The sequence below is a fragment of the Orycteropus afer genome, unplaced genomic scaffold (genome assembly GCF_000298275.1).
Source record: "Orycteropus afer afer isolate SDZICR_OR568_19922 unplaced genomic scaffold, OryAfe1.0 scaffold00173, whole genome shotgun sequence".
Taxonomy (NCBI): Eukaryota; Metazoa; Chordata; class Mammalia; order Tubulidentata; family Orycteropodidae; genus Orycteropus; species Orycteropus afer.
Window position 1 is genome coordinate 6,058,142 of NW_006921760.1, and position 15,444 is coordinate 6,073,585.

At 38.0% G+C, this 15,444-nt stretch overlaps 1 protein-coding gene across 1 annotated transcript in view; it reads left to right on the forward strand.

Annotated features, from left to right (window-relative positions):
• TRPS1 (transcriptional repressor GATA binding 1) overlaps nt 1-15,156 on the forward strand; it is a 243,588-nt gene extending 228,432 nt beyond the window's left edge. The window contains exons 5-6 of the mRNA XM_007946859.1: nt 11,229-11,351; nt 14,095-15,156. Of these exons, the coding sequence (XP_007945050.1) occupies nt 11,229-11,351; nt 14,095-15,156 (1,185 nt within the window). The remainder of the gene's footprint in view (nt 1-11,228; nt 11,352-14,094) is intronic.
• Nucleotides 15,157-15,444: the final 288 nt, after the last annotated feature.

Sequence of the window (15,444 nt, forward strand, 5' to 3'; positions counted from 1 at the left end):
TGGTTTGACGAGATAAGAGTTCTTCACGGCAAGATTATGGTGAGATATTTTTGGTAAAAAATTGCCAAATTACCTCTTTTAGTCAAAGGGCCTGACGTGTTGTTAAGAACTCTAGCTCTGCGTGAAGGAGGTCTGGGTTTGAGTCTTAGCCCAGCTGTGTAACAATTGGAAAATGGCTCTCAGCCTCCTTTTTCTCATCTGTACGGTGGAGGGACTCATTATGACTATTATTATTATGCCTGCCTCTTAGGGTTGTTTTGGAGATTAATCAGATAATCTAACCGTATAGTATATTATATTGTACAGAATAAGTACTCAATAAATACTAGCTTTTATGATTAATCAAAACCAGACTCACTGCTGTCGAGTCAGATCTGACTCCTCGTGACCCTTCCTTGGGTTTCCGAGGCGGTATCACTGCCCATCCTTCCTTCCGAGGAGTGGCTGGTGGGTTTGAACCACCAGCTTTCTGGTTAGCATGATGGTGATGTATTAAAGAAACCACAAAAAGAAATCAAACCAGGAGGGTTATACAAGATATTTGGTCCCTGAAAGGCTTTTTAGAATATGATCTTTCTTTCTTTTGCCTGGATTTAGAGATCAGTATATCTTTTTAGACAGTAAATTAGTCAAAAAACCATTCTATCTTTTACATCATCAATAAAAGGAGACTTGACTGCTAACCAGAAGGCTGGAGGTTCAAACCCACCAGCCACTCCTCAGAAGGAAGATGGGGCAATCTACTTCCGCAGTGATACTGCCTCGGAAACCCAAGGAGGGGTCACTATGAGTTGGGTCTGACTCAACGGCACAGAACAGCAACAACAATGATACCTAATGATTAAATTTGACTCTAAAATGGGATAATACAAGTCAGAGGTTCTTAGCCTTTGTAATCACAGGCACACAGGTGCATGTGAAGTCTTGGGATGCATCCTGAAATTATTTGTAAAAATATTTCACATATGTTTGCTTTTTCTGGGGAGAGAGCCATAAATTTTATCAAAAGAGTTTATGTCCTCACAAAATGCTAGGAACTGTTGAGAAGCTACTGATACATAGCTAACTGCCTTAAGCATGGTCAAGCTTCATGGACCAGTTTCTGTTAGCTAATGTGAGAAGAAATGTTGATTATTATTTAGTATTTTCTGATTCATTCAAAATAACCACCGTCAGCATTATTTATTATAAAGGCAACTCTACGTTGCTAATACATAGACTGTTTTTTTCTTCCATTAAATGCTGAGGTGTTTGAACTTTAGGCTGTTTCTGGAGAAGTTGCTACTTTATCACTGAAATTTTGTTTATTATGATGTAAAGTGCTCCCATATAAGCATGTTAATGAAATACAGTGTATAAGTAACATATATAATAAATATAAAGAAAGAGATTGACTTCTTGTGGTCACAAGGCCAAGGTTGCTTAAGAGATGCCAAGGTGGTTTAACCGAGCTTCCAGAAAGTTGTTCCCCCTTTTCAGTGTCAGATTTTGGCATGGACATACGAGTACGTCCCTGTAGAGCAGCTTTCCAACAATTTCTGTAGCTGAAGGAAAGGTGAAAATGGATACACCGTGGCAGAAATAGAAGCAGGGAGAGACTTGAGTAGTTACTTTAACAATAATGATTTTCACATGAAAATGCAAAAAGACAGTACAGACATAATGTTTTCCACCGTATCTTTAGCTGTCCGAATGCATGCTTGCTGTAAAGGCAGGATGTTATTATGGAAACACATGGGTTAGAACTGTTAAGGCCTGGGTTTTTCTAGTCCTGATTCTGCTATCGAATCTGTTGTGTATGGCGTTGGATGTTTGTTGTGGTCCTTTACCAAATACGACAATGGAGAGATGGGGTCCTTCAAGTCTGTGTAATAGGTTTTACAATTTTGTGTGATAAATTTTTAAAATCTTCACATTTGAAGAATCCATATAAATGATGTAACATGTGGGACGTGCTTCGGGTCATGGTGGTTTTCTTGTTATCCTCCTCCAAGAGCCATCAGTTGCATCTCAGAAGAGATGGAGCTAATGTGTGCAGACCAGCAGGACTTGTGCAACGTGCTGCAGCGTCCCCTACCATGTCAGTGAGATAAGTCTTGAGCACATTCAGACCTGGACGCAATGTATGATGGATTGTTAGAGTATATATTGCCTTGTCCCCTGGAACAAAAAAATGTCCCATTCTTCCTTGTCAGTTAGTTTGCACTGTTCTGCATTGTCATTGCTGATGTGTGAGGAACTGAGTTCAACAAGCAAGGTGAACAGGTTTTGTTTCCAAGCTCTGAGATAGGTGATTATAAGATGGGTGCTTGGCTGAACCTTACACGGTCTCTTCAGTTTTCTGGCAGGAAATCTAAGGGTAAAGAGGGCTGTTTTAAAAACAGGCATAGACTTGCTGTACAGCCCATTTCAAATAATTCTTCACAATTTTATTGGGAAGCAAAAGTCAGCCAGGACATTGGTAACAATTGCTTTCTGTTGGTAGAGTTCTTTCCTTGCTCTTGCTAAACTGTTGGCCAGCTGTGCGTCAGATAAAATTCTGGCTATTAATTGTTGAGATTTTCATTGCACACCATGGTCTATTTTTAAGTTATTTTAGCTGCTGCCTTCTGCATTTTTTCTGTAGGGTCTACAGTGGGGGAAGTTGGCTTTGTATGTCTCTTAGTGGTGAATAATAGTGACAGATACTAAAAAATAATCATTCCTTCTGTGTTGATTGAGTGCCTAATGTATCAGATAGTCACAAACAGATGATTTAATTCATCTCACCTCTTTTGGTAATGACTAGACCAATGTTGTTGACAGGACAGTATTACTGAGGAGGTGATACACAGTGTCAACCTATTTCTAATATGACTGAACTCTTGCCCATTTTTAAAAGCAGCCCAGAAGGTAAGCCCTTCTGACTTTTAAGCATCTTTTAGTGTTTAAATGAGATTTATTCATGTGAAATACTTTTTTTTGAAATCCAGAAATTGTTCCATATTACATGAATTAAACTATCAGTGTTCTTGAACAGTCTCAATTTGTGGACTTAATTTCACACTCAGTATGTTGTTTTAGCAGATTCTACTGGGCCGACTCGACGGCATATAACAACAACAACAACAACAACTGGAGACCATGAGATAACGGACCATGTTTGTCTTACCTGTCCCTCCAGCCCCAGCCACTAGCACAGTACCAGGCACATGGGGAACTTTGAGTAATTAATCCCAGCACTCAATTAAATTTAATTTGCCACTACAATATTATTACTGCAAAATTGCACCAGAATGTTCTACCTAAGCCATCTGTATATTTCTCTACATGGTGTGTGCAAAGGATTCTTAATATAATTGAATAAACACAGAAATCATGTAAAGAGTTAAAATTATTTGAGGGACATCCAGACTAACAGCACATATATCAAATTTCAGATTGATTTGATTTAAAATGGCTAAGATATAAAAACCATAAAAAATGTGAGTAAATACTCTGCCTATCAAGGCTTGTTATATAATTACATGGTTTCTGTATGGTTCTTATTCCTAGAAAACTATTATAAAGGATCATTTCTGCACAAATGCCTTCACGAGTGGAGACTTCTAATATCTTGGAGATGAATATCCATGTCTCTAAATGTTAAGCTACTTGAATGAATAATTCAATCAAATTTACTTTTTATTAATCAGATGAAATCAGTACTTTGTTAATAATGAAATTTGAAAACTTTTTTTTTGGGGGGGGTTGGCTAATCTTCAAATAATAAAATATAATAAGCAATAAAAACAGCTGAACCAACTTAAAGGATTTTATTTTTTTTCCTAAAATCACATCTGGGTTTACACATGTGCCAAGTCTCAGCCCAGAGTGGTGACATATAACTGAGGATTTCCCCCAAAAGCAAAACTTGAACGAGAAGCTATACACACATGCAGTGGTTAGCTGTGAACCTTAAGTCTAAAGTTGTTTTTTTTTTCTTTCTGAGGTAACTCCTGGGAAGGAAGGTTGGGCAATCTACTTCCATAGTGATACCGCCTCGGAAACCCAAGGAGGGGTCACTAAGAGTCGGGTCCGACTCCACAGCACATAACAACAACACTTGTTGGTTTACTCCAAGAAAGGAAGTGTGTATGTGTGTGTGCGCGCGTGCGTGCACGTGCATTGGCTTTGAACTGTTCTCATATCAGAATGGATGCATCATCTTCTATTTAAAATTGTGACCTTAGATTGCTGTTAGGAAAGTGTGTATTGTGATTATAATGTGTTGGAAATAAGGAAAGCAAACAAGTAATCAGAAGAATTATCACTAATTACCATTGAAGAGCATTTGCTAGACCAGTCACTGACCGTGCTTTAGAGCTCTGTGCAGTAAAATTTTAGTTCATATCATCATCCTTCCTTTTTCACACTGGAAATTACCTCCAATAGAAATAGAATAGAAGCAGCACATATGTGACCGAAAAGTTGCTTGTCAAATTATTAAACGTGTAGGTTAATGAGCAGTAATTTAATTGAGTTACTGATTCCAGAATGTTTTCTGTAGAAATGAACAGTTGAGGTGACCATCACGTGTGTTTGTGATCTGGGCCGACCTTCCTTCAGTGTTGCCCTCCGTTGAGTCCATAGATAGAAGTGGGAGGCGGACCTCTCAGGGAAGTGGAGGGACGGAGAACGCTGCCACTGTGTTGTGGCTTTAGACATCTGAGTGTCCTTTCCTTCAGTCTCGGTGGAGATTGAAATCACGCTAGATACCCCCTCAGATGTGCCATCGGTGTTATCCGAAAAACCAAATCCATCACCATCGAGTACATTCCAAGTTTTATACATAGCACCTTACAGAACAGAGTGTACAACCACACGATTGCAAAGTTGTAGTCTTTACGGAAACAGATGGCAACATCTTTCTCCTGTGAAGCAGCTGATGGATCCAGCCATACACCTTTCAGTTGTCAGCTGAGCATTTTAACCCCTGCACTACCATGGCTCCTTTTATTGGTGTTATCCACTGGCTCCTTATTCTTACCATTTCCTCTCCCAGCAGGATCCTTATACATAGGATTTTTAATTCTCCCCTCTCCTGCACAAAGTCAAGTACAAATTACTGTTGCGTTTTTATGTGCCGTCTAGTCAGTTCCAGCTCACAGCAACCATGTACAACGGAAGGAGACACTGCCCTGTCTGGGGCCATTCTGACAATCATTGCTGTGCTTGAGTACATGGTTGCAGCCACTGCGTCAGTCCCTCTCTTTGAGGACCTGGCCCTTTTTTTTTTGCTGATGCTCTACCAAGCATAATGTCCTTCTGTAGGGACTGGTCCCTCCTGATTACATGTCCAAATACATCAAAGTCTCATCATTTTCACTTCTAAGAAGCATTCTGGCTGTACTTCTTCAAAGACAGATGTGTTCATTCTTCTGGCAGTCCGTGGTACATTCAAAATTTTTCGCCAACACCATAATTCAAATGCACCCTTTCTCCTATGGTCTTCCTTATTCATTGTCCAGCTTTCCCATGCATATCAGACGATTGAAAGTCCCATGGTTTGGATCAGGCGCACCTTAGCCCTCAAAGTGACACCTTTACTTTTTAACACTTCAAAGAGGTCTTTTATAGCAGATTTGGTGGATGCAATGTGTTATTTGATTTCTTTACTGCAGTTTTATGGGCTTTGATTGTGGATCTAAATAAAATGAAATCCTTGATAACTTCGGTCTTTTTTCTGTTTATCCTGATGTTGCTTAGTGGTCCAGTTGTGAGGATTTTATTTTATGTTGCAGTGTAATCTGAACTGAAGGCCATAGTCTTTGATCTTCATCAGTAGGTGCTTCATGTCCTCTTCACTTTCACCAAGCAAGGTTGGGTCACCTGCATATCTTAAGTTGTTAATGAGTTTTCCTTCAATCCTGATGCATACCTTTCCTTATTTTAAACCACACAGTAACCCATTGTTCTGTTCAAACAGCTGCTTCTTAGTCTACGTGCAGGTTCCACATGAGCAAAATTAAGTGTTCTGGAATTCCTGTTCTTTCCAGTATTATTTATAATTTGTTATAATCCACATAGTCGAATGCCTTTGCATAGTCTAGAAATCACAAGTAAACGTATTCCTGATATTCCCTCCTTTCAGCCAAGATCCATCTGATACCAGCTGTGATGTTCCATGTCCTCCTCTGAATCCAGCTTGGATTTTTGGCAGTTCCCTGTCAATGTACTGCTGCAACTGTTTTTTGATTAGCGTCAACCAAATTTTACTTGTATATTGTATTAATGATGTTGTTGAACAACTGTCACATTATGTTGGGTCACCTTTCTTTGGAATGGGCACAAATACAGATCTCTTCCAGTCCACTGGCCATGTAGCTGTCTTCCAGATTTCTTGGCATAGATGAGATAACCCTTCCAGCATTGCATCCATTTGCTGAAACATCTCAATTGATAGTCTGTCAATTCGTGGTGCCTTGTTTCTCATCAGTGGTTTCAGTGCAGCTTGGACTCCTTCCTTGAATACCATTGGTTATTGATCACATGCTGCCTCTTCAAATGATTGAACGTCAATTAGTTCTTTTTGGTACAGGGACTCTGTGTATTCCTTCCATATTCTTTTGATAAATCCTGCATCATTCAATATTGTGCGCATAGAATCCTTCAGTATTGCAACTCAAGGCTTGAATTTTTTCTTCAGTTCTTTCAACTTGAGAAATGCTGAGTGTGTTCTTCCTTTTTGGTTTTCTAACTCCAGGTCTTTGCACATTCCATTACAATACTTTACTTTGTCTTCTTGAACCAACATTTGAAATACCCTCTTCAGCTCTTTAGCTTATTATTTCTTCGATTTGCTTTAACTACTCTGCATTTAAGAGCAAGTTTGAAAGTCTTTTCTGACATCCATTCTGGTTTTTGTGTCTCTTTCTTGTCTTTCTTGTGACTTTTTGCTTTCTTCATGCCTGATGTCCTTGATGTCATCCCATAGCTCGTCTGATCTTTAGTCATTAGTGGTCAGTGCATCACATTTATTCTTGAGATGGCCTCTAAATTCAGGTGGGATATACTCAAGGTCGTACTTTGACTCTAATGGACTTGTTTTAATTGTCTTCAGTTTCATCTTGAACTTGCATATGAGCAACTGAAGATCTGTTCCACAGTCTGCCACTGGTCTTCTTCTTGCTGGTGATGTTGAACTTCTCCATTGTCTCTTCCCACAGATATTGTTGATTTGATTCCTGTATATTCCATTTAGTGTGGCTCATGTGTATAGTTGCCCTTCAGGTTTCTATTGATTAGGTCATAGGTCTTGTCAAAATTCTATTATTCTAGCTTTAGCATTCCAATTACCAATAATTATCAATGCATCTTGATTACCTGCTTGGTCAAGTTTGATCATGTTTGATGAGTGGTGGACAAAAATTATTACTCTCTCTTAAAAAACAGTTTGTACCAAAAGGGCAAAAATTGTATTATTTAAACACACATATACATATAGAACTGTCAGTAATGTTATGATTATTATACTGATGTAAATAAAGAAGATATGAAAGAGAAATAAACAAGGTCAGTTCTATGTGACCTTGTTTCCACAGGATCTAGCAAATACCTGGCATTGGCTGTCTCTCTCAATAATTGGAATATAAGATTAGAAAATTAATTTTCTTGATTTTATTGCCAACAACATGATCAGCCACCAACAAAATGCGTTTGTTAACCTGAATGGAAGACATTTAAGCAAAATATTTTAAAAGAGCACCAGAAACTTTTTTTTTTTTTCAAACAATAAGAGTGAATACTAATGATAAAAAAAATAGACAAGTTTGTTTCAACTTTATTCCCTATTAGTTGCTCAAGACAAAGCACTATCCTAGGTAGCTTATAACTTAGGCTGTTTGATGAATTTTGGGAATATGATTTCTGTCCTGAGCAAACATACTATAAAAGAGAATGAAAAAGATGTTTTAAAACTCTGTCATGCATGATTAGCTATGAATGAAATAAGTGTTTAGTACTTTTCTTTTTCTCTAACAAGGCCAACCTTGTTTTTAAAAAGTGGGTCAGGAAAGGCTTCTACTCCACCTTCCTTTGGCAGCAGACTGCTTCTCTGCACTCAGTTGGGCTAAGGATGTGGATAACTTCAAAAGAAGTGCCTTATTGTGTCCAGCAAGGTTACACTATACACAGTGTCATGACGACAGAGCTTTCATCAATGTTGTGGATTAGGAAGACGTAGCATGGTTCTTTGGTCACACAGTTAGACACGCTTCTCCGACCTTCTCTGCTGCTCTGGGAATTCCAAGTGCACCAAAATGAGGTTCTATAATGCTTACCAAAGTGCTAAATTTGTTTAGATGAGAGGTAACTTTATGTGTGAAATACTTCTCACCTACCTCCCACTCTCCACCCCCATGCAAGCAGCTCCTGTTGAGTTCTAGGTGTGAACACCTAGTTATTTCACTCTGACTCAACTTTCCATTCTCATGTTTGATAAGACTGATACCAAGGAAATACATTTGATAATATTCAACAATATCTTTCAGCCTATGTCAAATGTTCACAAACTGGAAGGGATGAACTTAAAAAACAAAACTATCAATATATTTTTCTCTTACAAAAAAAATAAAAGTAAAATCCCCTCAACCAGTAGCCTGTTTATGGATCATTTACCACATCCCTGGCACTGATTTCATTGCATCCATTAGCCGCCATGTTACTGAAAGCAGCTCACACTTTAAAGATGGGGAATTGAAACACTGGCAGGTTAAGCAACATACCCAAAGTTGCACCCAACAAAGGGCAGAGACACATTTTAAATACAAATCATCTGAGTCTTAAATCTGGTTATTAACCTCCATGCTATACTGACTCTTAGGGTAAGTGAATTCAAAGTATCCCTGATGTATTTACAGTAAGATAGACTTTACCGAAAATACACCAATCATCCTTGGAATAGAAGGGCTTCTTAACCCAAGATAAACCTGTGGAAACCAGTGCTGTAATTTCAAGATCTTCCCTCTACATAATGAAGGGCAATTGCTTTGCAAGAGAATTAAGTACAAAATTGTGCAAGGGTTGAAACGCTGGCTGAAGTCAGGATTACAGCCACTTTGGCATGTCGTGTCAAGCACCTAGGGTGTAAGGAAAGAAAAGCAGGCTGCAATGAATGGTTGTGCATTCAGTATTGAGCCTCAGCCATATATGTGGTTTGTTTCCAAATGGACATTTACATTGCCTTTATGTGGATCAAGTTGGTGTTTATTTGCCAAGCGTGTTATTTAGATCTAGGAAAAAGACTTGCATGGCCCCAGGGAAGTTTCACAATTATGACCTAACTAGGCTGCCCAACTTTACTTATTTCTATAATGGGGGCCCCAGAGTGTTTGATAAACACCACCTCTAATAATTCATTGACTTGCAGGAAACAGCAGCCTTTACTTTTGTAGTAGTTCCCAATTGGGACTTGTCAGGGACTGATACCCACCCACGTTTTGCATTGCTCTTCTTGCAAGTTAGAAACATGTGATACATTCCTGGTTCCAACTTGGGGGGGAAAGGAGATAGAAGGGAGCCAGAGATTATCACTGTGAAAAATCTAGCCTTTATTACATCACCTAAAGTAGCACAACCTGCTACATTAATGAAATTGTGTTCTTGGTTTAAAAGGGCAATTGTTAGCCTGACTTTGTGCTCACTCAAAACATTCCTCCAATCTTGTTAAATTATTGCTCTCATTTCAGATTTTTATGGCAGTGCAGTATACCAGCCCTCGTCTCTTTACGTTTCATTCATTTTCCTTGTATTGATGATTAATGGAGGATGTCGAATGTTAGAATGAGCAGGCATCAGCAATTGCAAGATCATAATTAGTTTAGCTGACGAGGGCCTCTGATAGCACTTGCATCTGGATGGAAAAATTACCCTATAGGGAACTGGCAGCTCACCAGGTCTTTTTAGTGATACATTGTGAAACACCCGATGAATCAAATGCCCTTTCAATGCCAAGAAAGTGTTCCAGTCTTGAAGCCAAAATTATGTCTGCAGAAAGCTTTCCATTTGAAATGTATCAGAGTACAATTATAACCATTGTATTTTCTTGGCAGAGATACCACTCTTCTACAGTATGGACTCAAGTTAAATAAATTGCCTAAATTTTATGAATCCTCGAAATTTTGACGTATAGTGTTTGTAATTTTAAATTTATAACTAAATTTGGTTCCAGCAGGAGTTTTTCCATTCCTTATCTAACATGTATATTTTATCATGAAAGGCTTTGCTTCCTAGAGAAAGGAGAGCTGAGTTGCAATGCAGGCAGGCTTTTTTTTTTTTTGCTGCAGGAGAATTCCGTTTCCTGCCTGTTAAGCATTTGTGCTTGCAAATACAGCCTGACTTTTGTTTAAATGAGAAGTTCAACGAAATCATTAGTTGATAGCAAGAATGGAACAAGCAGCACTAATTATCTACTCTCAAATATTCTTAGGTGATTTTTGAATCTGGTGATTACAGAACTCAGACTAGTAAATTCAATTTGTATTTGGAAACTTCTTGTGATGTCCAAGACTGAGTCAAATAAGATAAATAGCCATTGACGGGACTATGTTGTCTAGCTTAAGCCGGCACCTCGTAAGGGTTGAAATCAGTGATACTGTACTTCTTGTTGGCAGAAGCTTCTTCTGGTCCTCTCGGCTTTGGGAAATAGAGGGTGTTTTCTTTCGGATTTTACAATTGCAAATGAGAGGCCAGAATCAAATGTCTTGTATTCTCTTAATTACATTACATAAAAAGCATACCAAAAAAAGACACACATCACGTTGTATTTTAAATGGCTCACATACTGCATTTGTTCCAAGCTGGACTGTATTTTAAACCTCTGGTAGCACGTGCTCCTCTTTCTCCAAAGTATATTAAACATATCACCAGGTTCTGTCTTTCAGCTTATGTTTTGACGCTTTTAGAAGGTATATTTCGGGACTCCACATTTAGGAGCCATCGTTAAATGCACACAACCCAAAGTTCAAAAAGTTAAAGCTGTTTCTGTGAAAAGCCTTTGGTGTTCCACACACCTCATCCATCACTGTAAGGTTAATTATAATGAAAATCAGTGGTGCCTATTAAACACAATTGAACCTGACCTCATTATGGGCAGTGTGGTTTTATACTGTCATTGTTGCAAGTCCAAAGACAAAACTCCTGGGTTGATTTGGTCTAACTCCACTGATCATGTGACTCACCTCTGACCTTGTGTTTTTTTTCCATTTCAGAGGCGGAGAGGCTCGGGTGTTTTTTGTGCCAATTGCCTGACCACAAAGACCTCTCTCTGGCGAAAGAATGCAAATGGCGGATATGTGTGCAACGCGTGTGGCCTCTACCAGAAGCTTCACTCGGTAAGAAGTTGTTAGTTTGTATCAGGAAAAGCTTTATAAGAGGCAGCACTGGCCTAGTCTGCAGTGTGATAAGTCCCATTTCCTGTCCTGCAGTGCCTGCCCCCCACAGGATTGTTTAACATAGTCTCTTTGAGTGCTGGTGTGATTTATGTTGGAAAGGACTTGGGTGTTATGGGGAGATACATTTGAGATCATTAGTAATGCATTATGCTTCTTTTAATATAAAAGAGGAAAATGATTTATTTCTGAGAACTTTACATAACAGATAGCTCCATTAATGATGATCAGAATTCAGTGGAATTAATTTAGGTAGGAAAAGGAAACCTTCAAAGTTTCAAAACTACACAAACATTTAAAAAAATAAGACTCATGGATGATCAGTATAAAATGGAGGGCAGAGAAGGGATCCTTATTTTCCATTTATCTTTGGAATTAAAAGTGTCATCTTGGCTGCTTTGGGAGATGAGATGAAGGTCAAGTTCATTCATAGCTGCAGTGCTTCCAGTGGGTATTTAGGTGAGATATCCGAGTCCTGTTACTACACATGACGGTAGCGATCACTGACACAGTAGGTAACTCACAGTGGTACGTTGTGTTTTAAGGCCTCTCGCTAGCTTCCTTCTTTTGTTTCACTGAGATACTACAAATTTTTTTGCCCAAAATTTTAGATAGTATTCTCTATGAAGTTTAAACTCACAAGTCTCTTGTCTGAATATGCATTTGACTTCCTGAAGGACATTGTTTAGTGTGGAGGAAGGTTTATCTGATGGCAAAAGCAGCCTTGAAAAGAGGAATACCCCATTTAGGACACAGAAATCTTATTTCCTTTTGCCTTGTTCATTTCTTCTGGTATTTTATCATAGCTCTTAGCACAGCCAATGAAGAGATTACAGTTACAGGGAATACAATTTTAGACAAAAATTTCTCGTAAATGAATCATTGGAAGCACTCTAAAAAAATATATGCTGCCAACAATATTAACTGGTGGTAAGCTGTAAAACCCTTAGTTATTAGCGTATAGCTAGTACAGTGATCCCCCCATCACCTTACCTTTTTTTTTTTTTTTTTTAACCCTCACCGTTAAAGCACAGCAGTAAACTCCCATTTAACAAGAACTGACATAAAAGATTTTAATTGAACTCTGGCCAATCATAGGCCAAGAATTAATTAAACTACTGCTCTGCTCGGTTATAATAATTTAACCACTGGTATAAACAAAACACTTTTATAAAATTTTTTAATATTCATCTCTCCAGAGACAAGATATATTCAGTTTTGAATTTTTTAAGACCAAAATTGAAATGCATGGAAGTTCTGCTCACATTTCATGTCAAAGATTGCCCCAAAAGTTATGAAAGTTTTTAAAACAAGTTTTAATGCAAATTTCAGGCTTCTCTATAACATAAAGATTAAATACTGCATATTTTTGCATATAGTTATGACTTCTATAAATACAGACATTCCGAACAAAATAAAAGCATGGTCATATCCAAGAGGTGGAGCATTTTCATTCTGAAACTAATAATTAATTTGCTGGTTACAAGAATGTTATCTTTCTTTCCTTCAGAATACCTTTGTGACAATAGAAAATACCAAAAAGGATTACTTTTTTCTATTATTTTTAATAATGTAACAAGTATTCTCTTGCGTTAAGGTGCATTCTTTTTTAGGATTAATTCACAAATTACATGTATGTGTGTGTGTGTGTGTGTGTGTATATATACACATAATTATATATGTAGTATCTTATATTTTTAGGTAGCTATTATTTCTTAATTTTAGTAACCTTTTAGAAAAAGTAGAATTTAGCCCATTTAAAGATTCTCCTTTGAAATTGTTATTCCATAAATAGGCATTAATTTATCGAACTTACTTCATTGTATGAATCAAAGTTAGAGCTCTTACTGAAAGTCAGTTTTTCATTATGTAATCTTTTCCATGGATTTTCATCATATAGTAGAAGCACTTGATGAACATGCACTTAATTCCAAATCATATAATATTTAAGCTGAATAAAAGCATTTCTTGAAGTATAGAATAGAATGACAGAAAAGCTATTTGAACCAAGGCTACAAATGAATTTCGATCTTTAACATGAAAGAAATGCTTCACCTGTTAACCAGTGAATCCATTAACAATATAAAACATTGTTAACGGAAGAAAAATCGGAGTGAGAGGTACAAAATGCAAAACTCACTTCCGTGGCTTTGATTATCTGACTTTCTTTCCTCACAGTTCTGTCTATTTTCCTTTGATTATTCATGGTCTGATATTTAATATTTTTATAGTCACACTTGAAATTACATATGAAGCATTCATAATTTTTTCCAGTATTCTTGTTAATACATACCTCCCACATTACCATGTTGTCATCTTAGTGCATGACTCAAAAGTTAAGAAATCTTTCAGAAAAATCCCATTTCTTCAACTAACGTTCTGCACAATTTTATTACTAAATAATGTAATCCCAGAATCTTTCAAGCTTGAAAAAGTTGTTTTCAAATAGATTAACATTTTCAGCCTTCTCTACAGAGATGGGCATGATTTAATTAGGCTAACAGAGTGCCTCGGTTATTTCCCCTATCCTGCTTAGAGCAAAAGGAGGAGATTTAACAAATCTATAATATAAATCCTATCCTTGCTTTGAACTTAAGCATGGTTCCTATCTGGGAGGGATTTTTAATGCATTTTAATGTATTTCTTAATGTTTCCCTTTTATATATTGTGTGTGTGTTCTCTGCAGACTCCCAGGCCTTTAAACATCATTAAACAAAACAACGGTGAGCAGATAATTAGGAGAAGAACAAGAAAACGCCTTAACCCAGAGGCACTTCAGGCTGAGCAGCTCAACAAACAGCCAAGGGGTAGCAGTGAGGAGCAGGTCAATGGAAGTCCGTTAGAGAGGAGGTCAGAAGATCATTTAACTGAGAGTCACCAGAGAGAAATTCCACTCCCAAGCCTGAGTAAATATGAAGCCCAGGGTTCATTGACTAAAAGCCATTCTGCTCAGCAGCCAGTCCTGGTCAGCCAAACTCTGGATATTCACAAAAGGATGCAGCCTTTGCACATTCAGATTAAAAGTCCTCAGGAAAGTACTGGAGACCCAGGAAACAGTTCATCCGTCTCTGAAGGGAAAGGAAGCTCTGAGAGAGGCAGTCCCATAGAAAAGTACATGAGGCCTGCAAAACACCCCAATTATTCACCACCAGGCAGCCCTATTGAAAAGTACCAGTACCCACTTTTTGGACTTCCCTTTGTACATAATGACTTCCAGAGTGAAGCTGATTGGCTGCGGTTCTGGAGTAAATATAAGCTCTCCGTTCCCGGAAATCCGCACTACTTGAGTCATGTGCCTGGCCTACCAAATCCTTGCCAAAACTATGTGCCTTATCCCACCTTCAATCTGCCTCCTCATTTTTCAGCTGTTGGATCAGACAATGACATTCCTCTAGATTTGGCGATCAAGCATTCCAGACCTGGGCCAACTGCAAACGGTGCCTCCAAGGAGAAAAGCAAGGCACCATCCAATGTAAAAAATGAAGGTCCCTTGAATGTAGTAAAAACAGAGAAAGTTGATAGAAGTACTCAAGATGAACTTTCAACAAAATGTGTGCACTGTGGCATTGTCTTTCTGGATGAAGTGATGTATGCTTTGCATATGAGTTGCCATGGTGAGAGTGGGCCTTTCCAGTGCAGTATATGCCAGCATCTTTGCACGGACAAATATGACTTCACAACTCATATCCAGAGGGGCCTACATAGGAACAATGCACAAGTGGAAAAAAATGGAAAACCTAAAGAATAAAACCTTAGCACTTAGCACAATTAAATAGAAATAGGTTTTCTTGATGGGAATTCAATAGCTTGTAATGTCTTATGAAGACCTATTAAAAAAAAACAAAAAAAAGAAAAGCAAAAAACAAAACAAAAAAAAACTTCATAGAGCCTGCCTTATCCAACATGAAATTCCCTTCTCTTATTATTCTTTCTTTTGATGAGTAGGTTACCGAGATTAAAAAGTAAGACAAATGGTCAGTGAGAAAGAGTGAGAGATGGCAGCCAGTCATTTCTTGGAACCCAGTAAGCCAAAACC